Below are 26,156 nucleotides of genomic sequence, written 5' to 3'. Positions count from 1 at the left end.
TGTATTGTAAACAAAAAAAAATTCTAAAGGCAAAATCATACATCAAATGTATTATTTAATTTCTAGCCATTTTTTGCGTTTTAATATGTTTTTGAGTGAAAATCATATTTAAAAAGGGATATTAAAGAAATATAATATGATTGTCATGCAAAAACAAATTAGAATGCAAAACAAATGCTAGAAATTAAATAATGAAACATTTGATGTTTGTGATTTTAACTTCAGTGAAATGTTTTCAATGCCAATACCTGTTTTGATGCCGTTACAATTTTTTTTTTACAATACAAGTGTTTCAATGCCAATGTTTTTTTTTTTTTTTTCAGTTTTAAGGTGCCAAATTTTATTTTCAACACCAAACATTAAAGTCATCATTATGCCTCCATATTTCTCACCTTTTTTTTTTTCATGTGAACTATCCAAAAGATTCTGGAAAGACATCGAATCAAATTTTTTCTCAGCTGCTAATTACGTTTATTTTCTAAAACTCAAAGAAGTTGTCTGTTACTATTATAACAAGGAAAATACTGCTCTTGAATATATCATAAACTTCAAGTTTTTCATTCACAAACGGAAATTCTCAAAGTCACTTCCAAAGTTTTCAATTTTCCTTCTAGAATCCCAAGTCCAGTATTAAATCATGTCTTTTAGTCAATGACAAAAAACACATAAAATTCATGAACTATTATAACAAATTTTTCCCTGAGACTCCTAGGTAAACAATTATTTACATATTTCTGTATATGTTTTGTTTTTTTGTTGCCATGAGTGTATTTACTTTATATATATTGGATTGTTGTCCTGTCTTCTGTATGTATGATGTTTGTATTATTTAATCTGTTTTCACTTGATTTATGTGTTACTGTCTTCTACTACCTGTATATGAACACCTTTACTCTTAAATAAAAAAAAACTGGGCCAGGCCACTGCAGTGTCACACCTTATACAGGCTACGTGTAGCGTGAGCACTTTTTTCATTATCTGTACTGTTAGTTTTGTTCTACAAGCAATTCCTGCAGACATATACCATTAATTACATACATCTTAGAGGAAATCAGCGTGCCACACTGATGTTCAGTTCTCAGATTGGATACAACAGTTCATATGATTAAGGAAATAAGTCACAGCTCACTCTCAATAGAAAATGCATGTTTTCAAGGCAGATTTTATTGACACCAATCAGTTTTATTGAAATGTCCTCACTGTGTCAAATCTGTACATCTAAAGATTGTCTTGTACATTATGCATCATTTTGTCAGCTTATTTGGTCCAACTCTTCATTCAGGATGCACTACTGACCAAACTTTGTATTTTGTTCAATATACACAAATAATATCACATATGCAAAAAATTATCTTTCTTGGAAAAAAGTCCCTTTTAAAACTATTTTGTTCTAAACACCAGTTTATTGATGTATTATAATACACAGCGCACTGAGTCGCTAAGTTCTTAAAGTCTTTCAGGTTGGCATCAGCCGTTCACAGATCACTCTAAAGCTAATTAGTGTTTCAGCGAGTGAAACAAGGCAGACATATAATGCTACATTGAGATGCATTTTGCTGCATTTCTATTGTTGCACTTCCTGTGAATAATTCAACAAGATATATCCCCATTCTGAGTATCAAACGTCCATCATCATATTTGCAGCAGTCAGATGCAGAGACTTTTAAGTTTCGTCCTCTGTGGTTGATTTCTCTCCATTTAGTTCCACTCTGAGCATCCTGGTCAAATGGCAGCTTTGGCTGTTGTCAGTTTGAGAGCATCTAACAGGTTGCGTTGTTGAACTCTGGAGTTGCTTATGGTTTCCAAATGGGACTCAGGCACCCATCCACGATGCCGATCAGGCAGTCTGGTTCCCTCTACCCAATCTAGAAAGAAGAGAGAATCCATAACAGTGTTACTCAATGCCTTTACTCCAACAGGTTCAGGTCCAGGTCAGTTCTACAGTCAGACACCGTACAGTTGAATGAAACTTTGAGCCAGGGAGGGACTAAAAAAAGTAGTGTGATGGTCTTACGGTCACTGCTCTGCTGGTGCACTAGAATGATATCAGCTTTTTCCAAAGACAACTCATCCGGCTGCTGGCCAACAAAGGCTCGAATGCACTGCATCTGAGGAAAATCTGTGAGAATACAAGATGAGAGAGGTCAGACCTTCAAACTTATATAAGACCATTCAGATAAAAAAAGGTTTATATTAAAAATCTAAAAGTGCTCAGACTGTGAAATTACATTTTTCAAGACTCCTCACATGTTGCATGAGAATAACTCCGTTTCGTCCATTTGTCTATAGATGCATGACATCATTCCATTCCTCTTATAGCTCCACCCACCATGCACCTGACTTTAACTGCTGAACTAAAAATCTTCTGTTTCTTAGGAATGCTTTGTTGTCTGTCTTTTGATTGGCCATCAACTCAGTATTATGTAAATGAGGGTTACCCCTCAATGACCTCTCGAGTATAAATAGAGGTAGATGGATTGGTTAACAAGTGAGATACTCTGATAAAGTCGCAGTCAACTATGGTCTACTTTACCCAAGGCATTACTAATAGCTCTCAGCTTCTAACCATAGTCATCAGGGTTGTAAATAATTTTCTTTTAATAAATATGACAGTATTCGAAAGCCAAGCTCTCCATGTAAATTAAATCAAGGGCTGAAAGACACACGCATGGCATAAACACGTAAGTTAACTAGTCAAATAAGAATAGGCTCTTTTGATCCAGTCACGTTTATTTTTTTTTGAAGCTCGATGCTCATTTTGTTCACAAAAATGCCACTTTCAATCATTACTATCATGACTGTTCACTCTAAAATATGCTTAAAGCTGCTGTGAGGAACTTTTGATTTATATCAATTTTGGTGCCCCATTGTGCACAAAGTGATACCTCTTATCTCTTGTTCTGTACATGCAAAAGTAGTGTTTATAACAAAAACCTCACCCTGCTGTCTTTTAACAGCCAGATTTATCACTCAACGTGATTATTTGACATGAAAACAGCCGAAAAAGGGTGTTTCTAAAGCCAAATGTCAATCATGTGGTCTGACACCTACCCCCTCTGAGTGGTTTAAGGCATTAAAAATTACAACAGATAAGGTATCAGTGTTGTTGTTTATGGTTTTGTTTGCTTTTGAAGGTCATAAAGAGGCATCAGAGTTGGTTTGAGTCTGTTTCTCAGCTGGTGAAAAACTCCTCATAGTGCCTTTAACAGCAGACATTTTAAGTGAGACAGCATGATGACTTATTGAGAAATGCAGAAAAAGTATCACTAATAACACAAAAGATGACTCTCCAATTAATTACCAAAAAGTAATCTACTGTGTGATTCATCTGTTCTATATCTTCTTTTCCTTTATTTAAAAAATCTTTGTTTTCCCATCTCAAAACAAACTGTTCTGTATTCAGTAAAGCCCTCACTGTTCCTCTACTTCCTTAACTTATTTATTTATTCATTTATTTTTTATGATGATTATTGTTATAATTTTTTCTGTGTGTTTCACCAATGCTCCTTTAGTTTATTGAAATGTGTTATATTCTTCCCTTGTCGATTGTACCTTGTTTAAGGTTGTACTAACCCCTGTTTTGTTGTTGTTGTTATTGTTGAGGTTGTTTTTGTCGTTGAATTAGTTTCATGTTTTGTTGTATATTTTGTATTGTACTGTTTTCTATTTGTTATTGTCTGTCTTGGGGATCCCCTCTAAAACGAGATGGCACATGTCAAGGGGTTTATCCCAATACAATACATTTCTTTCATCTACAGTATGTCAGGCCCTATTTATGAAGGAAGCACGTGAAAAAAAAAGGAAATTGAACTTCAAACAAAGGCCTTGATAACTAAATTAAAATGAGTATAGCTAATACATCTCAACTCTTCAAGTAGCTGCAGGACTGTGTCAATGTTTACATAGACATTAAACTGAATCACAAGGAAATAATGACTGTGTAGCCAGTTCTTCTAGCCAGGAGTTTGACTTTGCCACTGTAACTAATTTCTCATGAGTTTAAGGTTTTATTCCCATGGGCTGTTATTATTTTCTTAGGAATGCTCCAAAAGGTCACTGCTTTCTACCTGCTGCAGTTTACATACTGTCTACAGTTTCATTTCATATCTAAATTGAAGTGTAAAATGTTGGTTTACAGTATATTTATATGAAAGTGAACAATTCCCTGAGGATGGAATTTTTGTTATATACACTTTACCTTGTGCGGCAGAAAAATCTACATCAGGATGTGGCCGAGAAAGAGCGGATATCCACCGTAGCTTATCACTCCTGAAAGTAAAAACAGATTGGTTTGTGATTTTCAGACTTTTTACCCTACATGATTCAGACACTTCATGCCACTGTCAGTCTCTTACTGTGTATCAGTTCGTAGCAGCAGGGCTTTGCTAGACATGTGCAGCCGGATCAGGTTCTTCTGGAGGGAGTGGAGTTTAACACGACAGTTCTCTGCACGCACTTCTGCTACAGGAGCGTGGTCAATCACTGTGAATCGTCCCCCTCTGGAAGCAGCAGACAGTAGACAAGACAAATGAGGTGGTGGAAGAAGGACTGAGATAAGATGAAGGGATGATAAGAGACTGCAAACTTGAAGGTAAACAGGAGGTAGCTAAAACGATCATAAGAGAGATGGATTGTTCTCAAAATGCCAAACATGTTTGAAGACTCACTCTTTTTGGAGGGACACTAGCAAGTAGTCAGTGAAAAGATGCATGTAAATATTCCTCTCTGTGTCCTTTAGAGAGAAATCCATAAGTTCAGTGACCAGTCCTTCTCGCACCAGCCTCCGAGACTGACTGATCAGAGGAAGAGTCTACAAAAGACACACACGGATACACGCATGAGCACACATATGTACTGACAGATGAGTTCACAGAAAGCATGCTAACATATTGCATTCTTTTTAAGGAGAAGGTTCTCTCTCCATCTGTTGACGAAAATTGCTTTGTGGCTGAGAGCTAATTAGTGAGCTTCGAGTTCAGCTAATTTAATAAAATATTGTATATTCTATAAACAGTATTATGGAAATGGATAACATGAAAAAAAAAAAAAGGTTTACAGAATTATCATGAAATGTCAAAAAACTACACAAATAACATACTGTCACAATATACAGATTTACTGTCAAATAAAAGCTGTCAATATCTTATTTTACTTATTTCAATTACATTCTACTTCTACTATACCCACTGATTTTCTCCCTTCCCTGGTAGTGATGACTCACCCTGCATTCAAAGTCCACCTTAGCGCTGAGACAAACTAGGGACTCAATGCTCTTCATCTGAGTGATGCTGTCGTTACTTTCCTGTATCAGCTACAGGACAGATAAACAAAAGATAAGGAAGGTTGTCTTCAAGAAGTTTCATAGCCACCTTAGGCTAAATGTGCAGTGAAGGTGGGGTGTTGTTGTACCTTCTCCAGAAGTTTCAACGATTTGATGGCGTGAGTCGCCTCTGGAGTACCAGGAGTTGTTCTCTTCACAATGTTCTGCAAAGACACATCAAGTGAGTGTTAGATTGTTACTCAGAGTACAGTTTGGTTCATTTTTGAATGTGAATGATCAACCTTTGCTGGTTCAGTAAGGCTTCACACATAAACACACATATATTCAAACACACCTGGACCAGCAGCTTTATTCTCGTGATCCTTTGGAAGGGAAGGACAAGAAAGGATCGCAGGGGGAGTCTTTGACACACAGGACTCCTCTCTAATTTCTCAACAATCCGCCGAAACCCTTGATTCTCATTCCTGAATAAGAGATATGAAGGTTTTGGAGATTTAAAAACAATTCAGCTGAAATTACAATAGACCGTATTTGGATATTTTACCAACTGGACATTTAATGCACAACATTTCCCTGCTTCTAATTGTAAAAATGATACAAAGCATTCAACAAAAATGACCCTCCCACTATCAAACACACAATACAACAGCTTACATGAGTCTCTGGTAGGTGGCGTCCTGATAAGACTGGTTGGTGAGGTAGGGAACATAAACCATTTTGAAGCGCTGACAGTGGCGAGCGATGATGTCACACACAGTGAAATGTATGATGTTTGATTCCACCCGCTCCTCCAGCTTTGATAAGAAGCTGAAACAAAAATCATGATTATTCTTGATGCTCATCTCTCCCACAGGTTTAAAACATAAATAGAATTGATGACCACTTTAAATAGACCTGATGTATGTCTCTTAATGAGAATGTAGAGCAAGCTCAGACTCAAGAACTTGCTCTGAAAAATATGAAATGTTTCCAACCTGTGGCTGATGGCACGAACGTCAGCCAGCCGAGAAAACAGCCAGTTCCTATCTTGAGTGGTCAGCAGCGCCCCCAGCTGTTTGCACTTGACAAAGTGTTCAACAACAATATCCAGACTACGACAATAAGAGGCCTCTGACGTTACCACCTCAAACCTCACCTACACGGAAAAAAGGAAAGAGATATACAAGAAAATATAAAAACATTGTGTAAGAGTTATGTAATTACAGCTATTACGTATGAGTTTGTCATTTCTCTGCACACTGGGGCATTTTGACAAGGATGTGACTAACAGAGGAGGATGATTTCACAACTAGTTGAGGCGTTCCAGCTCAGTAACAGCTTTCTCTTAAGTTTACAGGCAAACACCTCCAGTACCAGGAAAACAATTCACATCATGTTTGTGAAATCAGTCTTCCCGTGAGAGCTGGTGTTCTGCTATGAAGAAGTTGGACTGAAGAGAGGGTTATTCTGGGATGAGGCAAGACTAAATGTATCATGTGCTTTTAGTAGTTTGACATGTTAGGTAATAACAGTAAGATGCTGATTCATGTAAGTTTCAATGTTTCCAGAGAATCATAAAGAAATGGTAAAGAAACAGAACAACTGCTGATGTTAAATCACGTCCACGGTTAATTTTAAATAAGCACGAGGAGGTGACTCACTCAAACTGTAACTGAGTGTTTGATTCTTGAAAACTCCTGCACCTTAGAGTGCAGCCTTAAAGTTCGAGTGAACTGAAGGAAAAATAAAACACAACTGTCATGCATTTACTTGCCCTGAAGGATTGTCCTGAATTTTATTAAGGCAAGAATGTTGTTCAACTTATGAGTGAAGCACGAACATTTCCACTCATTCTTCCTCTGGTGAATATTTACTGTATGTAAGTAGGCGTGTTCTGGATACAAAATTTGAACAAAATGCCAACAAATCCTTCACTGAAGCAGAATAAAGTGTAACGTGAAGGCAAAGTGAAAAGCAGCAGTTGTGCATTGAATTGGTAACAGGATTTCCTAACTTATAATAAGGTGGGACCTGGCGTTTTTAAAATTTAAGTTATTATACCAGTTCACTCTTTTCCAAAGTGTAAAAGTTACCAGCAAAAAGGCCTGTCTCAAAACATTCATGATAATATGTTGTAAAATGACTTCTTTTAAGACATTAAAAGGGGTACCTGCCACTGAGAGATCTTGAGACGGTAATCCATGCTTTTATTAACGCTCGACTGGATTACTGCAACTCACTGTATTTTGGCATTGACCACTCACTATTGCACCGCCTGCAGCTGGTACAAAATACTGCTGCCCATCTCCTCACTGGCAAACGCAAGCGTGAGCACATATCCCCTGTCCTAGCTTCGCTGCACTGGCTCCCGGTTGCTTTTCAAGTAGATTTTAAAATGTTATTGTTTGTTTTTAAAGCTCTTGATGGCCTAGCCCCCCAGTACCTGACCAAGCTTCTCCAATATCATGTCCCTGCCAGGACATTGAGATCATCTGGTCAGTTGCTATTGGTCACTCCCAAAACCAGGCTTAAAACCAGAGGTGACCAAGCCTTTGTGGCGGCTGCTCCTCGGCTCTGGAATAACCTGCCCCAACATATCCGCTCTGCGGGATCAATCGAGAGTTTTAAATCCTCTCTTAAGACTCACCTCTTCTCCCTGGCTTTTAATCAAGGTTGAGTGGACATCTGGCATAATCTTAATTACATTTTAATTAATTTTATTCTATCTTATTTTATTATATTTTTGCACTGTGTTTACGTATTTTAGTATTGTATTTTAGTATTGTATTGTATGTTATGTTTGTCATTTGTGCTGTTTTTGGTCAGCCCCGGTTGTTTTAAACGTGCTCTATAAATAAAGTTTGAGTTGAGTTGAGATTAATGAGTGCAGCCAGCTAACGTGTTACCTCCTGGAGTCGTCTCTCGTCCTCATTGAGCTCCTCCAGCTCAACACTGTTTCTGACGCCTGGCAGCTCCCGCCAAAGTGAGGACGACTGTGTGAGAGAGATGGAAAGACGAGGGGAGGTAGGCCTGCTCTCTCTCCTTTGCTTGGGTAGAGGCAAGCTTTGGATACTGGTGATTGAACCTGTGTGGGAAAAGGAGTGGGGATGCGGTACTGAAGGTAGTGGAGGGAGGGGTCTGCGGGCCGGAGGAGGCGAGGGAACAGGTGACCTTGAAGGGTCCTCGCCCACAGAGAGGACATCAGATGAGTGAGCTTGCCGTAGGATCTCGGAGTTCTGAGCATCCTCGCTGTACTGCTGGTAGAGCTGGGCATCTGGGAGGAAAGGGAAAGTTAAAGAAAGAAAGACAGAGGGAAAGAAGAGGGAGTAACGGAGAGTGAGGTTGAAAAATACAGAAAGCAAAGAAGATAGAAAGAGATAAGAACAGTGTGAGCCAAGAGAAGCTGTTTGCACTCCACATTCCTTTTACACGTACTTGTCGGAATGCAAAGTCTCAGCAGCAGCAGCTGCTTTTCCTTCAAGTTGGCCGATATGAATGCTTGCACAAACCTGTCTCTGGCTTGCAGAGACACACAACACACGCTCCTGCCCCATTTCTCGCAATATCAGCATGAATCATAATTCGAGGGAGCAACCGCCATAAAACTTGTTTAAAGTTTAATTCTGAAAACGCTGTGAGCCAACTGTAAACTAAACACTGATTTCCTTTCGTTTGTGTGTAGCATTTGAACTCTGAGCAAACATTAGAGATAAACACTTAAATAGGTCGTCTTAACACAGCAGTGAATCATGCAGACTGAGGGGAAATACTCAGCCATGTGACGCCTTTCCCGGCCAGAGTCAGAAAGAGATATGATCTGAAGGAACGTCACTGAGCCGCCTACATTACCTTCTTGAATGATCAATCTTTTGATGACTGAATCTACACTGTCGTTGATAAATTACAGGTATGTTAATAGTTTCCTGGTTGCTCCCTTGCTAAGCCACGTACCATTTAATGCTGTTACTTAATCACATTGGCTGAGGTTAGATTCTAACCAGCTTTGTAAGCGTTCTATCAACACTCTCCCCTTTTCTTTTTTCATATTGCAGCTGTAAATTTTCAATGAAGGAAAGACATATCCCAAAATATGATAAGAAGAAGAATACTAGTATAATCATAGTCAAATTGCACATACAGGTCATTCTAACTGCATTCTTTTTTTTTAAAAAAGGTGAAGATTTGTGGAGTTTGTGTGTTTGATTTGTGTCGAAAAGTACATTCGGAAAAGACACATGACATAAGCAAAAGTAAAGATAATGCAGCGATACTCACTGAAAAACCTGGAGTTCCTTTTCCGTCTGTCGATTGTTTCCAAAACATTCCTGCAGTTCCAAGAAAGTCACATTGTATAGTTATAATACTTATAGTTATAGCTATTTATAATCTTTAAAATAGTTCATAGATAAATAATCTGCAGTGATATCTGAAAAACAACTGCTTCTAATGATTCAAAATGTCTGTCACTGCACACCTCAGAACTTAAGCATTATACCAACAATGAACATTCAATTAAAATGATGTTTTTAAAATGTTGTAATGTATTTCCATCACATGTATGGTGTTGTATGAGAAGGTTTCACTCACCTCAGCTCGATTTCTCCCCAGCTTTTACTACGATCGTCCTCATCGTCTGGGATAAAGAAGTACTCATTTGTCAAAACATTACACAAAAGCATATCTATGAGTGAGCTACAGTGACCAGATGATTGGATTAATTCTTTAAAAAACAAAATAAATAAATAGTGAATTAATAAATTAAATAAGTGTTAGTCAACCCAGAAACCTCTCTACAGTTAGGATCACAGAAAAGATTAGTGTGTTTCCTAAACTGGTGTTAGTCGTGTTGTGTCTCAAACAGAAACCTGTCAGGCCTTTTAGCTCATGTTTCTTGTTTCCTCGCTCTCCCCACCTCTGCTTTTCTCCACCCACTACCTGTAACCACAACAGCGTGACGCAATATCCAGTTCAGGATAAAGCGGTGAGTCCACTAAACATGTTTATTTGAAGATCTCTGCCTGAGATTGTGGATTCTGTGGTGAATGATGCAAGAAGATTTTGGATGGCAAAACAGAGGACTGAAAGATTGTCCATGATCAGAGGAAACAAACACACGTGGAGTGTGTTGAGCTCTTTTAAAGGTTTCTTCCTCCATAGGCAATCAAGGCCAAAAGGAGTCAATCTGATTAGAAGATTAAAAATAATGAAAACGATGATTGGAGAGAGAGAAGTCAAAAATTACATTCAAAGAAGAGGGGTCAATTTGGTTTTCTGAAGCTGAATTAAACAGGTAACCAGTGTGTTCACCCTCCATCGCCTCTTTTTACCTGTTGTTGAGAATATTCTGGGTCTGCGATCCCTTCCAACACCTTCCTCTTCTTCTTCCACTTCTACAAGCTCTCCTTTTCTTCTTTCAGTGGTTTTCCGAATCCCCCTTCTTCGAAATCGAGCCTCGGGGCCCAAATCTCGAAAACTGCAGCTGCTCGTCAGCGTCCCTCCGTTTATTTTCACATCCGTTCCCACCTCTCCTTCCCTTATCTGTCCCACCTCGTCCGCTGTACCCCTCTCTTCAGACTCTCCTCCCTGCTTTTCTTCTTCACTCCCTCCCATCCCCTCCTCTACCTCCTGCCCCTCGTCCTCTCTGGAGGAGAGGTGGTCAGACTCTGAGTCATAGTTAAGAATGGGGCAGCTGTTCGGCTTGTACAGAGTGTTGCTCACAGATAAATACATCTCCACTTCCTTCTCCCTTCTTGCTTGTTCTTCCCTTTCAGAAATTTCACCTTCATCAGCCACCTCTTTGCTAATTTTCACCTCTACATCTGCCTTCTCTTCAGTCTGTACATCTGTATCGTGATCCTCCTTCCTATCCAAGTATAACAATGTGTCAGCGTGAGTGTGTGTGGATATGTCAGCATGCATAGCCGAGAACTGGTCAGCATGCATGTCGGCTTGGTTCTGCCCCATACCTCTCAATCCCTCCACCTCCAACGGCTCTTCCTCTTCCTCCTCCTCCTCCCCCTCTTCCTCCTCCAGCTCGGGCTCTGAGTGCTCCTGGTCTGACCTTACAACAGTCATCTCTCCAGTCCCTTCTTTAGCCTCTGCCTCTTGTACAGCTTTGTTTGGCTCCTCCAAAGTCTGTTCCTCCGAGCGTCCCAGGATCTCCCGCACTACATTTTTAGCCCATTTTAGGTGGGGTGCTTGGGAATGCCGCTTGGGCTCCTCTGACATGCTCCACGCACCGCTCATTCTTATCCTGATGGCCTCCACCTCCTCCGGACTCATCGCTCCAGCCTTAATCCCGTCCAAGATGGGTTGAATTTTCTCAAAATCCACTTGAGAGAAGACATCAGCGTAAGGATTAGTCGGGACGGGTGAATTATTCTCACTCCGTCTCTCCGGATCTTTGCTTTTCTCTCTCCACTCTATGAGGAGTCGTTCAGTCTGTGAGTCTCTTTTAACTGCGTCGATTTCTGCATAAGGATGCTCCACTCTCCTCTTGGTTCCTTCTCCAGTCTCTGCACTCTCAGGCTCTGACGACTCTCTGTATCTGACATCCACTTCAGATGTTTCCGCATCCTGGTTGTTGATGACCGGGTTGTTGTCATTTTTTCTCAGATCACTCTGAGGTTGTGTGGCGTCATCACCACAATGATGACTACTGTCCAAACTTGGGTCATCTTTTTCCACTCCCTTCCTTGGATCAACATGTGACGTTGACGATGTTTGCCCAGTGACACAGAAGACGTAATTTTGCTGCTTCTCCCTCCCCTCTCCTTCTTCATCCTCCTTCTCCTCTTCTCTCTCCTTCTCTTCCCTAAAAGCAACAGGTGAGTGTCCATCATGAGAACCTTCCCCTTCCAAAAACTCCTGACAGTCCTCAAACTCTTCTTCCTCTTCCTCTCTATCATCCTCTTCGTCCCCGCCGCTGGACACAGTCACAAATCCATCCTCTCCTGACAGCATTCTGTCCCTGTCTTGCTTACACCCTGTCTCACTTCCTCCTTCTTCGCTGCCGGAGCGTGCCCAGTAATCACTCCCACCCTCTTCCTCTCTGTCACTCTCCTCTGTGTTATCTGTCACGTTCTCTTCCTCTGCATTTCTCTGTCGATTTCTCTCTATCCCTCCATCGCTGTCTGACAGATGTTCCTTCCCTCCTTTATCTAGTTCCCTCCAGACTTGGCCCACCTCCTCTCCATCTACGCTTACACCCACTGACTCCCTCTCTCTGTCTCTACTGTACTCATCCCTCCCTCCATGTCTTTCCCTGTTACCGCTTTGGTCCAAGTTCCTCTCATCTGGTTCCTCTTTTACTCTCCGCCCATCCTTTTCCCACTCCGTCTTTGACGCCATCCTCCTCTCTTGCTCCCTCGAGTGTCTCTCTCTGTCTACAAACTCTCCCTTACTATTCTTGCCCCTCTGCGGCTCTAACCACATCCTCCTCTGCTCTGTCGTCTCCCCTTGTTCACTTCTCTTTCTATTTCTCTCTGAGTTTCTCTGCTCTTCTGCACCTCTTTCACTCTCTCTCTCTTCGTAACTGTCTCGTCCTCTTCTATGCCTCAACTCACTGTCCATATCACTGCTTAACTCTCCGCTGCTCTGAGCTCGTGGCGGCGCCCTAGGAGCCGTCTCGTTCTGAGCTTGGCTTCTCCTGTCTGTCGTCTTGTCCCTCCTAGGATCTGCCTCTCTTTCCTTTGTTTCTCTTCTTCTCCTCTGATCATTCTCTCTGTATCTGTCATCCTTCCATCTTTCTCTCTCTCGGTCTGTCTCTCTGTACCTCTCCCTTTCTTTCTCCGCTCTTCTTCTCCTGGATTGATCCACCTCTCCGTCTCTGTCTCTATCTCTATGCTTGTCCTCTTCCCTGTCCCCCCTCTCTGTTCTGCTCTTGTTGTCCCCCTCGCTCTTGCTTTGTTGATATATCAACTCCTCCCTCTCTTTGTCCCTCGCTCCCTCCCTTCTTCGCTCTCTCTCATCGCTGTCTCCTTCACTCCTTGTATCCCTCCTTCCCTCTTTATGGGGATTTTCCTTATCCTTCCTATCGAGGTAAATTTCCCCGTCTCTTCTTCTACTCGGAGACGGCATCCTGGTATCCCTCTCTCGCATATTAGACCCTGGCTTTTCTCTTTTTCTCCCAGCATCCCTCTCTCTTCTGTCCAGTGTATCACCTACTTCTCTCTTTCTGTCTGGATCAGACTCATGGTATCTTTCCCTCGGCCGTGACTTCTCCTCTTCTACAGGTCTACGTCCCCCTTCCTTCACCCTGCTTCTCATCTCATCCCTTTCCCTCTCTCTGTGCCTCTCTCTTTGCCTTTCCCTCTCTCTCTCCCTATCCCACTCATCTGCTTCTATTCTTTTGGGCCTCTCTCTCTGCCTCCTATCCCCTCTTTCCCTCATTGCAGTGGTGGGCGTCATTCTGCTTCCACCTTCTGGGCTGCCTTTTCTCATTCTGGGAAACGTGTCGCCTTTCTTCATCCCCCTCTCCACCAGTCTATCAGTCTCTTTCTCTAAATTCGACAGCGGCCTCCCATGCCCTCTCCTGTCATCTTCGTGCCTCCTTTCTCTCTCCCTCCATTCTCTCTCTCCTTCCCTCTGTCTGGGCCGGGGCACAGGACCTCTGTCTCTTTCGTAGAGTCTCTCTCTCGGGTCAGAGTCTTTATATCTGGGTTTGTCCCTCATTTTCTCTGTCTCTCTCTCTCTCCTCCAGTCCTCTTCACGGTCTCTCACTCGCTCCGACTGGGCAGTCATCGCCGGCCTTGGACTTGGATCCCGAGAGATTTTTCCACCTGGCTGAAGCTTGCGGTCTGAGGTGTTTATGTTAGATAATGTGTCAAAGAGGGTGCCACTGGGCCTTTTGGTCCCCATGGTATCATATTTTGGAGAACCTAAGAGACAAAAACACCACATATCATCCATAAAGACATTAAACATGAGGAATCAAGTCATTCTCAGGGGTCAAATTAGGCAGCATTGAAAGGTTGTACCAATGTTTACATTTCTTTCTGATGGCACAAAGTTGAGTTTGATGTTTGGAAAACGACGTTTCTCAAGTGTTGCTACTAACCTTGGAAATTCTTGGAAGCTTCAACACTTCAGCTATGTTTTTACACTCAGATGTTGGACTTGGAGACAAAATTTGCTGGATATTAAAAAGCCAGTCTTGTGATATAGTATCCTAGCAGAAGAAAATTAAGATGTAGGCCAGAGAGAAAAGGTGACACCCTCATACAGTTCTACAAGAATGCAGCACAAACCTGCAAAGCACCACATACCAAAAGAAGCCTTTCAGAGAGCGAGGCCCTGTGACACATAGGCACGGCATGTAACATGTAAACCACAACTAAGCCCGGTCTAAATCTGTGTATGAACCAGAGACAGTCTACAAAGCCTGTGTGTTAATCAGAAAACCATCAATTGTATTATAAAGCAACTCACCTGAGTGTAGTATCCTGGGGAGATCTGCGGTCTTCCCCCAGTCCAGTTCAGTTCAAAGGCATGGGATTGCACAACACATAAGAATTCATTCCCTGCATTGTCTACATGACACAGCAAATGTCCTCCTTGACTAGATCAAAAAACATTTTTTCCTTCTCTACCTAAACTTTTACTTGTGTGTTGAAACGTAATGTTTACGGCTGAGCTCTCCTTGCTTTTCCCTCTTGCTGCCTCTCTCTGTCTTTGCCCTCCTCCCCTCCCTCCCTCCTCAAATTCCCAAACAAGTCTGAACAGATTGACACTTATCTCTGCCCTCCTCCTTTCTCTCTGTCTTCTTCTCTCAGTCGCTGTTGGTGAACAGAGAGCTGAACACAGATAAATCACACTGAAGTATTTTGAGTCCACTACTTCAGTCCTTCTTCCCTCCCCTTTATGGTCGACATGATCGCCCCTGTGGACCCCCCTTGGCAAAGCAAATGAGGAGTGCACAACTCTCCCTTTTCTCCTGCCCCACTCTTCTCTCACGAAACACAGGAAGTACACCTCCTTGGAGTCTCTGTTCCTGAGCAGCAATTGGTTGACATGGAGTAGCCGGGTGTGTCTGTATAGCACACACAGCCAGGTAAGGCAAGGGCTGTGATAAAACAAGGGAGAGCGGGGGAGGGGAGACGGAGAGTGAAGATTGCGAGCACACTGGTGGAAGGCTTACTTACTTAGCCTATAAAAACGTTTCTACATTCCCTCTGAGAGGCAATAAAGAGGGGAAAGACAGGGAAACATAAACTCTCCCTCAAAGTTGAAAGACTAAAAAAAATAAAAGATTGAGCAACCACAGAGCAGAAACCAAACGGGGGGAGACATCACATGTGTGGTCAGTGAGTGAATTGTTAAACAATGACCACTTTCCTATGTTGATTAAGTATTGTAGTAACCTGAGATGATGGGTTTGGAGTACTTTAGGACATTTACATAACTGAATCACAGCAGGTTTAACTTTCCCTATAGTTCACCAACTCAATTTCTAAATACACAGTATAAACACGTTTTATAAAGGCCTTTTTTGAATGTTACATCCAAAACTACAACTATATCAAATACACCTGACAATAATAATAATAACAGCTTCACTGTGTTTTTGCTCTTCTTTTGGTCCCTTCTCGTCTTCTGTTTTCTTTAATCAGGAGAGTCTACTGATTGTCAATGAGGTGCACCTGGTCCTGAATGTATGAAAGCCCAAGTGTTGCCCTCGGGATGCAGAGGCCTTTGAGTGGGGACTGCTTTTAGCTCAGCCTCTCAGTTTTTTGTTTTTTTAATGTCTGTTGATTTCTATCCTTTGTTTGTCTTTGTTAATGTATATTTCTAATTATATATAGTGTTTAAAGGTTTTATCTGTGATCTACTGAGTCATTTTTTGGATAGTTGTTTGCCCCATAGGATCACCTTAAGGTAAGGGGTTACATAATATCCAGAAAAATAATCCCACTCTGCAGTTTATTTCATATTAAAATCTAATTTAGAGGTTGTATTATTTAGACTGCAGTGCTTAATGATACTGTTTGGTTTGGCTTCATACCTTGAGGTGTTCATTTAATTTTGTCCACCCACTATATATTGTAAACATATGTAGCTTAGTGTTCAGGGCTGCATCCTTTTCTAAAAGAAGACTTCAACATTTTTTAAAGCAAAATATATATATTCTAGATTGGAAAACTGCTGTATGGAAATGCTGCCAAACAAAGTTTTGTTGTATTTCTTTTTGCAATGAAAATAAATTGCCATACTATCATAAATACAAGCTTCATCCAGCAGGTGCTTTGCATAGCATGAAAAATGAAAAACAAGATCCAGCAGGTTAGCTAGCTTTTAAGGGAAGGTAAGTGTTTTTTGTTAACCCCAAAAAATCTAAGTAAACTGTTTACTCTAGTATCAAACCTTTAAGGTAAATAAAAACAATGTGCTATAAATGTACTTGCATACCAGGCCATGTTTACTTGAGGTGAAAAAAAACTGAGTGCTGGCCTAAACACACAGTAAACTGAGTGTGAGTAAGCAACTGATTGTTTTGTTTTACCTTTAATCTTGTCACTGTAGACAGTTCTTTCTCGAGAATGTAAATCAATTAATGATAAAAGAAAAGAAAATAGGGCATTTTAGATTTATAAATCAAGACAGTCAATTTCTTTGCAGGTTAAAGGTTGTTTCTATTGAAAGTCTTGATAAAGTGGAGGGATGAGGAAAGCATGACACTATTGAGCAAACTCCATGTTGCACAGACTTAAGCAAAAAGTGTTTTCGCAATGGAACAGCATGGTTTTAGTAGTCAAATTTTTAAGGCCTTATTTGGATTATATGTATAAAATGTTTAACTCGTACATATATTCCTCACAAAGTAAAACATTTAACCAGACAATAAAATAAGACCGTAAAAAAACAGGTGAGTGCGTAGTAGCACAAATTTGATCAATGTAATGTAATGCTTCCCTGACAATTACTCTTTATGAGTTCAGTGGTTCCTTGAAGTTTCCTTGATTCCTTTCAAGTGGAATGAAATGTCTTGAAAACTGCTGGATTGATTGCCAGGAAATTTTGTTTAAATATCTGCATTAGTTATTTTTCATCTTGGCAATACTTGGAATAATTCAGGAACTGTATAAAACAAAACATTTTATATCCTCAGATAAAATGGTAAACATGGGGACAACATGGCTTAACTTAAAATATAGCTTCAGAGTCCCTTGTTGTTAACTGAGGCTCGTTTCATGTAGCGTTACATTGTGTATATTGGAGTTTTGACACTCATACTTCGTAGTGTACAGAAACTAAACAAAAAATCAAAGTAAAATATTATTTAATGGAATTTGAAGGAAAGTATACTTATATACAGTGGTGGACACTAACAAAGTACATTTACTTGAGTACTGTACTTAAGTACATTTTTTGAGTATCTGTACTTTACTTGAGTATTATAGTTTTACTCCACTACATTCAGAAGACAATAATGGTACTTTTTTACTCCACTACATTTCTATCAATGCTCTAGTTACTCACTACTTTAGCTTTGAAGTCAGCTCATGAATTTCCTTCTCTTTTCTGAAATCTGATCCCTAAGACAGTAAAATGTGTTTGTGTAGTTCTGTTTGTCTCAGTGGTTTAGCCATAGGCTACCTTTTTATCATGCGTCTCCACGGTTGAACGTGGAGCAAACACAGAGCAGATTTCACTCAGATCAGGCAGTTCATTTTGCCTGGCTATAATTCTCCACCTGAGCAGCCATGGTCATATCTTCAGCCCGTGTTGGAGGTTTTTGAAATGAAAAATGATTTGAAATGTTCTCCCTGTTTCCCACTCTGCTCAAACATACAAACATTCACAGTCCAACCTGAGAAAGCGTGTTGAGCTACGTAACATTTGTTTCATTCCAGATGAACATTTCAAACTAAGTTGTCTGTGCTTGGACTGGAGTAACTTAGTTTCTGTTTTTATTCCATGGTATAGTTTTTAGAGATTTCAAGTAATGGTTTCTAAATAAACAGAATGTAACAGAAAGTTTTCCTATGTAGTCTTGACTGCCATGATGCTTTTTGAAAATACAATGTTTTGAGATATTTTAAAAAGTACTTTGAATACTTAAGTATTTTTAAAATGAAATACTTCAGTACTTTAACTCAAGTAATTATTTGACAGAACAGCTTTCACTTGTATTGGAGTAATATTTGACCTTGAGTTACTTTGACTTAAGTAATGAAGCTGTATACTTTGTCCACCCATGCTTATATGCCAAGACAGTTATCTTTTTTCTATCCTAAGGAAGAAGTGATCCAACAAGATTCCAGGAAGACATTTGTTGAGAATTTGACGTTTTTAAATACGTCACTTACTTGTTAAAGGGGTTGGACATTGTTGATCCTGTTGTATCTGATGATATGATGGTTAATCAAATGTAGTGTTGGTTTATACATTGTTTGCAGACATAAACACGTGTTTAGGGGGCACAACCATGACATGTTGGGCAATTCATTTTTCTGTCCCAGATCAGCTGACGCGGAAGTGAGCGGATTGAGCGGCCGCTCATTGGCCGAGCTTCCTTTGCACGGTCACGTGCCAACGTGTGTATGTAGTTTCACTTCCGCACTCCGCTGCTGTCTTTAGCCTGCTAGCGCTTTGGATGCTCTCATCTGACATATTTCAGGGAAAAGTGGGTTTAAAATGAAGACTGGTGATGCGTGCCGCTAACGACACTTATTTCAAACTCCCGTGTCCGTTCTGCTGGACGTTTTATTGTGTGCACAACAAAAACAGAAGCTTTATTGCTGATTAAGTCAACAAGGAAGCGACGTTAGCGTGAGGAAGCAACTGTCAGTTTGTGTGCTCAAGTGTAACTCACAAAGAAGCTTTCCAACTCATATACTGTACAAAAAGTCATGAAGGTAAGTGCAACATGTCGAAAAGAAGTACTAGAACTTGTTTAGGCCATTCGAGGGATGTATTTAATTGTGATCTGTAGGAAAACTTATTGCCCAGTGCGGGTGACGAACAGACATTTGCATGCACACATTGCATTGTATTTGTGTTCAAGGCTACAAAACACAAGCATTTGGTAATTGAATAACAGCTGTACATGATTAGTATAAGTCGTTTCTTTCTCGTCTCTGTCGTTAGATAGCTTAGCCTGCAGTTACACTAGTTTTATTCAAGAGATGGACTCCTCCTAGTGGTGCTTTCTAGGCAGGAAGCAATGCAATTAATAAGAAAGAGTTGTTGGCCGTGAACAGGGCATATGCAATTTAAAATTCTTCCTCAGAAATTTGATATTTAAATAGAAGGGTCTCAAGTAAGCCCAAACTAAGAACATATTGTTTGTTCAAAAAATGTATCAGCCAGAGCTTTACGTCACTCTTAACCTAACCAGAGCTCAGAGGTCTGTCTGTGCTCAGCTGAGATATGGTATCCTTCCTCTGGCATTAGAAACAGGTCGCTTCCACTCTGTTCCAGAGGAGGAGAGAAAGTGTTCCTTGTGTGATCTGGAGGAAGTTGACAATGAAATGCACTTTTTATTCTACTGTCCTTCATATCATGATCTCAGGTGCCTCCTTTTCAACAAAATATCAGAAAACTGTCCTGATTTGATTTCCATGTCTGATGAAGACAGACTTCAGTTCCTGTTTACTCACAAACTGTTTCGGTTTGCTCAGTTTGTGTTAAATGCTGTTCAGCAGCGTAGGAGCACACTCTATGTCTGATTTAGTTGTTGTCACTGTCAAATGTCTGAAGTGTACCACTGTGCTTTTGAATTACTTTAGGTCATTGTTGGACATGTGCAGTATTGTAACTGCTCTTCTTTCTTCTATTTTTCTTTTTCTTCTTATGTTGTTGCTCCTATTTTGTTTTGTTTTTGTTGTGTCTTGTAAGTCCATATGAGCTGGGCACCTGTATGGTGCACGACACGATGAATAACTAAACTAAACTAAACTAAACTAAACTAAAACTAAACTAAATAAAATACTCACTCTTTAAATATATCTGTACCTAATGAAACAGTTGATAGTATATGTTATTATACAGGTATTCCTGTCTGGTTATTCAGTTTCAGAAGTGTTAAACAAATCAGGGTACTTTTTCAGATAAATGCTAACATGTTGTAAGCGTTGCCATGTAGCAACTGGAAGTTATGTTTATTTTACATTTATCTGACTACTGTTTTTTCCTAGATTGCTCTTATTATTACGGTACCGTACATAACACATGCAATTTTTTTGATCATACAAAAGTCTAAAACCCAAGGTCAATCAATATGTTATGTGAGATGAATTAAAAAAAATGTTTTAACCTTTATTTAACCAGTTAAAAGACCCTTTGAGATCAAGACCTCTTTCACAAGGATGACCTGGCCAAGAGAGGCAGCAACATACGTCATAGTAGACAAAACAGACAGATAACAACGACATTAAAAAAACAACAAACATTAAAATATAAAATACAAGTAATTTGATAAAATAAAGTGCAGAAGTTATTTTATAGTAACAATATAAGAACACAGGCACTGCTCAAAGGATTTCCGTTCAGATTGGAGGACATTCCAAGCAGAGGGGGCAGAGGAACTGAATGCTTTTTTTCCCGTTTCAGTTCAAACAGAACAGGAGTAGAAAGATGCAAAATGTCATTTGATCGTAGGGCATAACGGCTTCCAGTTCTCCGAAGAAATGTGCATAAATAAGTAGGAGCCAAGCCAAGAAGAGCCTTATAAACCAGAGTCATCAAATTAAGGGGCTTTTGTGGATTAAAAAAGTCTAGTATATTTGTTTTATCAATTAATTAATTAATTAAATAATCCAATAATCGGCAAAAACCTCTTTATAATTTTCTGGTAGATTAAATGAAACCGTACCACCCGCTTTGATAGCACTGTAGTATTAACAGTAGTGAAATAAACTCTGTTGATTGGAATTTTTTATTATTTAACCTTTATTTAACCAGATCAGACCCATTGAGATTAAGACCTCATTTACAAGGGCGACCAGGCCAAGAGGTCAGCAGCACATGTCAAAATAAATAGCACAACTCAACAGCATATGTACAGACAGTATGTAGAAGCAATCAATAATTTAAAAGTGCAACTTATTTGCAAATAAAGTGCAATTTGTGATTACAAAACAGAATTTAAAAACACAGGCACTGTTCTGGGTTCTGTCTTTCATTTAAGATGGACCCAAAGGCATCCAGTGAGATAAGATCTGACAGATTCAAATCCTTCTGGAGCCTATTCCAAGCAGTAGGAGCAGCAAAACTGAACGCTCTCTTACCGAACTCTGTCCGAACACGGGGAACACACATTTGTAAAGTGTTGCAGGAGTGCAAGGCATTTGTTTCTAACTTTGAATGTATTTTGGGTTATAATTTAGAAATGCCTCCTTGTGATATATGAAGCACTCTTCAGTTGACAGACAGATGATCAGTAGTCTTGCTTATGTTTCTTTGTACCAGGGGATGAACAGACGCAGTGGAGGGTCCCTCCTGATGTGGACCCTGGCTATCCAGCTGCTCCTGTGTTGGAGCGGGATTTACACCACCGACAGCACAGACAGCACCAAGAATTGTAAACTGTACTCGGACTCTGAGTCAGAACGGAAAGTCCTAAAACGGCTAGAGCCGCTCGCCCAGAGGAAGTAAGAAGTGAATCACCCATGTGGCAGTTGCTTTTTTTTTTTTAAAGTTGCCTGTTATCAGACAAAATCAGCTTTACTTGGATATGAAAACCTGACATAACTTAAGCAGTTTGTCATTTGCTATCTAGTTTTGTGCAGTTTCCTCTGTCTCGCATGGTATTATTTAATAACTCTGATTTTTTTCTCATGTTCACAGCTTTACAGTGGACATTAAGAATAATGATGAGGATTACACGTATGTGTTCCAGTTGTGCGGGGATGCATTGGGTGTTCCTGGAGCTGGGGTTGTTCAGGTGGACAACAAGAAAAAGGAAAAGAAAACAACTATTATTGGAACATATAATGCAACACAGGCTTACGGAGGAAGTAAGTCTGTGGAATATTATACAATAAGAAGACTGAAATTTGTTTATTCAGATTCTTTTACTCTGAACATTGCGTTTATAATCACATATGTATGCTTGAAGAAGTATTGTCTTACCATTGTAACATTTACACCTCACTGCTGTTGCAGGTGACTGGGTGATGTTAATCTACAGAAATGGCGAAACATACGACGGGCACTGTTCAAAGGAAAAGAGGAGAGCCATGGTCATGATCTCTTGCAACAAGAACATGGACGGGGTAATAGAAACACAGATGACATCTAACCTACCAAGTGTTCAGACTAAAAAAGGACTAGGGTATAGGGCTGCATCCGTAAAGTGACACAGGATATCATTAAGTTACATTTCCTGAAACACTGCCATGAGGTTTATAATGTGATGACAGGTTTTTACAGTCCCTGAAGTTACCACAGTTGTTTTATAATTGTATTGCTCCTTCTCTCATGAATAACACAGTCGTGCCTTTGATTTTCTAATGCAGCAATTTCCTATATAACTGATTGTGTAAGAGTGCCTTGTGAAACAGGGCCAGCTTTTTTGCCACGCAGATCTGCAACAGCACCATAGACTGTTGTTAATTTTTCTGCGCATATATGATTTTTTTCAGAGCCACAAGTAATCATATTTGGAAAAAGGGTTTGATAGTAAAGGTGTCAAGATCAGTGACTCAGATCAGACAGCTAGCCGCACCCACTTATCACCTGAAGCTTTACTGTATTTTATAGATTGTCTTGTTGTCACAGTGATTCCCTGTGTTGAATCCAAACCATGCATTTAAGAGGTCTTTTGTTTAACAATCCCTTCTGACTTCCAAGAAAACAAAGTAAAAGGCAGTAGAGGTTGAACAGTTTATGGATCAGATTTTGAGCTGCTTATTATAAGTCTTACTTCAAGGAACCCTGCTGATAAAAACATTCTAGCCATGTTCAGTGCATTACACACCTGCCTGCATCAATAAAACATCAAGATAGTGTTATGGCTCTGAACATGTCACTTCTCTGTTTGCTTAGGTTTTCCTTCATTGCTTTATTGCCAGATGTCAAACTTTAGTCTTTAAGACTGGGGCCTCGCTGTTTAAAATGATTGGTTAGATTTGATGCAGCAGATCAGCAGACTTGGATCTATTGTCTTCCCACATACATTGTATTTCTTCTTGTATTCCTTACATTTTTCACAGTGAAGCTGAATACGAACTACAGTTTTTTCAGTAGTCTCAGAGTCAGCTGTTCAGTCTGAGCGGGCTTTTCTTTTGTGACCTGTAGTTTTGCAGCCCACCTTTATTATTGGTAAGTAGTGCCTTTTATTAACTGCTCCTTCTCACACAGAGCAAGCTGATGTCGGTGCTGGAGGACAGAGAGAGGGATACGGACTGTTTCTACCTCTTTGAGCTGGACTCCGGTGCAGTGTGCCCAGCTCTGCAGTCCCAGCTCAGCACTGGCTCCATAATACTCATCATGTGAGTATAACTGCCTGTACAGACATAGAAACCCTGTTAATCCTTTTAAACCTTTTGAATATCTAGTTTTCTGAATGATCTGTCCTTGTGTGCCCTCTCTTTTTCAGTGGGCTCTGTGTTGTGGCTGTTTACCTTATTGGAGGTTTCCTCTACCAGCGACTGATTGTTGGAGCCAAAGGGATGGAGCAATTCCCAAATTATGCTTTTTGGGTGGAGGTCGGCAATCTGACAGCGGTACGTTTACTGCAGAACTAAAGTCATTAAAAGATCAGGCTCATGTGACTTGTTTTTGTAAATGAATATCAAAATCTCCTCCCCTCTAGGATGGCTGTGACTTTGTGTGCCGGTCCAGAAGTCGAGAGGAAGCCCCGGCTTACAGGGGTGTGGCTACAGAACCTTTAGAAGAGGAGCCAGAGGAGAGAGATGACCACTTACTACCAATGTGACCTCAATAAGTCAGGAATGGGACAGAAATGTACACTGTGTGACGCAGCTTTCTCTTTCAAAGGTTAGATGAAGTTAGACACAAGTCTTGTTCTTCTTGTGCCGGTTTAAGGCTAGGACCTGTCGATACTTGGTGTGTTTTCTAGACGTGTGGCGAGGGCGACTACTGTGTGATCTGCTTGTCACTTTAGAGGGCATGTTATTCCTGAGGCTTACAGAACTATCTCTTCCTCCTTCTCCTCCTCCTATCCCATGCAGTTCATTCAGCTGTTTGACATCAAACAAATGAGTGTAGTGACAGTAAAGAGTGACTTCAATTCCTTGAAAATCTAGCAGATTACAGCAAAGTTAAGAGGTCAGATTCTTTTGTGATTAAAAATAAGTGATAAAGTGATAATGATTGTTGTTCAAAGTTGGTGCAGAATGCAGCAACTTATTACTCCTGGAGTTCTGATTGTGTGCACTGAGAGATGCAAGTCAAACATGTTTTTTGTGTGTAATTTTGCTTTAATATTTCTGTTGTGGAGGCGGGTTAGAGAGTTTGACAAGGTAAATGTAAAATTATAAGTGCTTACAGCCTTGTTAAACAAGTGAGGTTGACTGAATTTACTTTTTAGTTGGATGTTTTTCTTTCTCCCACGTTATATGGACATAAATCTGCTTATATCTACTTATAACGGTTTGAAATATGAGCTTCCCGACTGTAATCTGAGCTTAAAGTTGTGACTTTATTTCCTTATTTTATCACAGAGGTCAACAATGCAATGAAACATGTGAATTAGGCAAAGCATCCAACTAAAATTACCATTTCATTCCTGGAAAAAAAAATTGCTGATAAATACGATTAATAGGCAATTTGATGAGATCTGTTATTTAAACTCTGTTCTTATTTATGGTATGAAAATGTCTTGTATATATGTAGTATATGTACGTACATTTTCATAGAATAAATGAACACAAGTTCAAAATTGCGACACTATTACAGGTGAGCTTTATCATGACAGAATGGGAACTTGGATTAGTCTCCCTACATGATAAAACTAAGCCTCACACATTTCATAGAGCTACAAACATCCCGGCTAAGAGTAGACGTTACTCTATTTGACCAAATGTTCAGGCTGCTTTAGGCCTGATGCTTTGCTTCTTTGAGAAGATAGGGCAGCAACAAAAGCACTTGTTTTTCTATACACCTGCTGTATATTATGAGTGTAAATGTTACAGCTTTGATGATATCATTAACAAGGTTTGTAATGTTTCTAGAAATAAAAGTGGTTAAAGCGCAGGATTAAGGCTGTTTTTCTTACACTGATTGCTTAATTATGTTACAGGTTTAAGTTGTGAAGTATGAGCTATAATATGATTGTAACTGTGAGCACTTCAGTTTGTTTTGCTTTGTTGTGTGTGTGTTTATTAAAGCTGACATTTTTGCTTTATTTTGGTTATTATCTGTATGAAAAGGTTTTGTGGAGGTTTCTATGAATTGAATTACCTCTAGACTAATAAAAAGCCTGTTTAGTTATGGGACGATTTCAAGCCACAAACCTAATTGTTTGTTTTCTGATTCCATCAAAAATAAACTTTTGAGAGATTTTTATATATGTGGTGAACTCAGCACACACTTGAACTATGAAGATCAATTAAATGTAATGATGAATACTTACTGGAATAGTAATATTTGAGCTATGTAACATTTCTTTATTAATTCCAGATGAACATGTCAAACTAAGTTGTCTGTGCTTGGAGTAACTTAGTCTGTTTTTTATTCCATGGTATAGTTTTAAGAGATTTCAAGTAATGGTTTCTAAATACACATAATGTAACAGAATGTACTTCTATGTATTCTTTACTGCACTTGTGTATTGTGAAGATACAATGTTTTGCGATTTTTTTAAGAAGTAATTTGAATTTTTCAAAGCAAGTACTTTAGTACTTTAAGTCAAGTAATAATCTGACAGAACAACTTTCACTCGTATTGGAGTAATATTTGACCTAGAGTATCTATACTTTGAATTAAGTAA

General features: G+C 39.7%; 2 protein-coding genes across 6 annotated transcripts; one reads left to right on the top strand and one right to left on the bottom strand.

The window, feature by feature from the left end:
• Nucleotides 1–1,137: 1,137 nt before the first annotated feature.
• Nucleotides 1,138–15,838, bottom strand: arhgef5 (Rho guanine nucleotide exchange factor (GEF) 5). Of its 4 annotated transcripts, none has more exons than XM_034697193.1 (16): nt 14,690–15,838; nt 14,319–14,429; nt 10,588–14,139; nt 9,848–9,893; nt 9,536–9,585; nt 8,167–8,534; nt 6,256–6,416; nt 5,936–6,088; nt 5,616–5,745; nt 5,410–5,484; nt 5,222–5,311; nt 4,668–4,810; nt 4,356–4,499; nt 4,199–4,269; nt 2,015–2,119; nt 1,138–1,865 (listed from the first exon to the last, which is right to left on the bottom strand). In XM_034697193.1, the coding sequence occupies exons 3-16, from the start codon at nt 14,117–14,119 to the stop codon at nt 1,723–1,725; spliced, it is 5,211 nt and encodes a 1,736-aa protein (XP_034553084.1). In that variant the 5' UTR covers nt 14,120–14,139; nt 14,319–14,429; nt 14,690–15,838; the 3' UTR covers nt 1,138–1,722. The 4 variants fall into 4 exon arrangements, with proteins under 4 accessions (XP_034553084.1, XP_034553085.1, XP_034553083.1 ...); XM_034697194.1 differs by having other exon boundaries at nt 14,319–14,376; XM_034697192.1 differs by lacking the exon at nt 14,319–14,429.
• m6pr (mannose-6-phosphate receptor (cation dependent)) lies at nt 15,194–25,732 on the top strand. Of its 2 annotated transcripts, XM_034697319.1 has the most exons (8): nt 15,194–15,311; nt 15,871–16,135; nt 21,671–21,852; nt 22,049–22,218; nt 22,367–22,476; nt 23,564–23,694; nt 23,802–23,928; nt 24,018–25,732. In XM_034697319.1, the coding sequence occupies exons 3-8, from the start codon at nt 21,674–21,676 to the stop codon at nt 24,138–24,140; spliced, it is 840 nt and encodes a 279-aa protein (XP_034553210.1). In that variant the 5' UTR covers nt 15,194–15,311; nt 15,871–16,135; nt 21,671–21,673; the 3' UTR covers nt 24,141–25,732. The 2 variants fall into 2 exon arrangements, with proteins under 2 accessions (XP_034553210.1, XP_034553209.1); XM_034697318.1 differs by lacking the exons at nt 15,194–15,311; nt 15,871–16,135 and adding an exon at nt 18,803–19,116.
• The last annotated feature ends 424 nt before the right edge of the window (nt 25,733–26,156 follow it).

Source organism: Notolabrus celidotus, chromosome 12 (genome assembly GCF_009762535.1).
Source record: "Notolabrus celidotus isolate fNotCel1 chromosome 12, fNotCel1.pri, whole genome shotgun sequence".
NCBI lineage: Eukaryota > Metazoa > Chordata > Actinopteri > Labriformes > Labridae > Notolabrus > Notolabrus celidotus.
The sequence above is the reverse complement of the archived record's forward strand: the minus strand, read 5'-3'. Positions and strand labels throughout refer to the sequence as shown.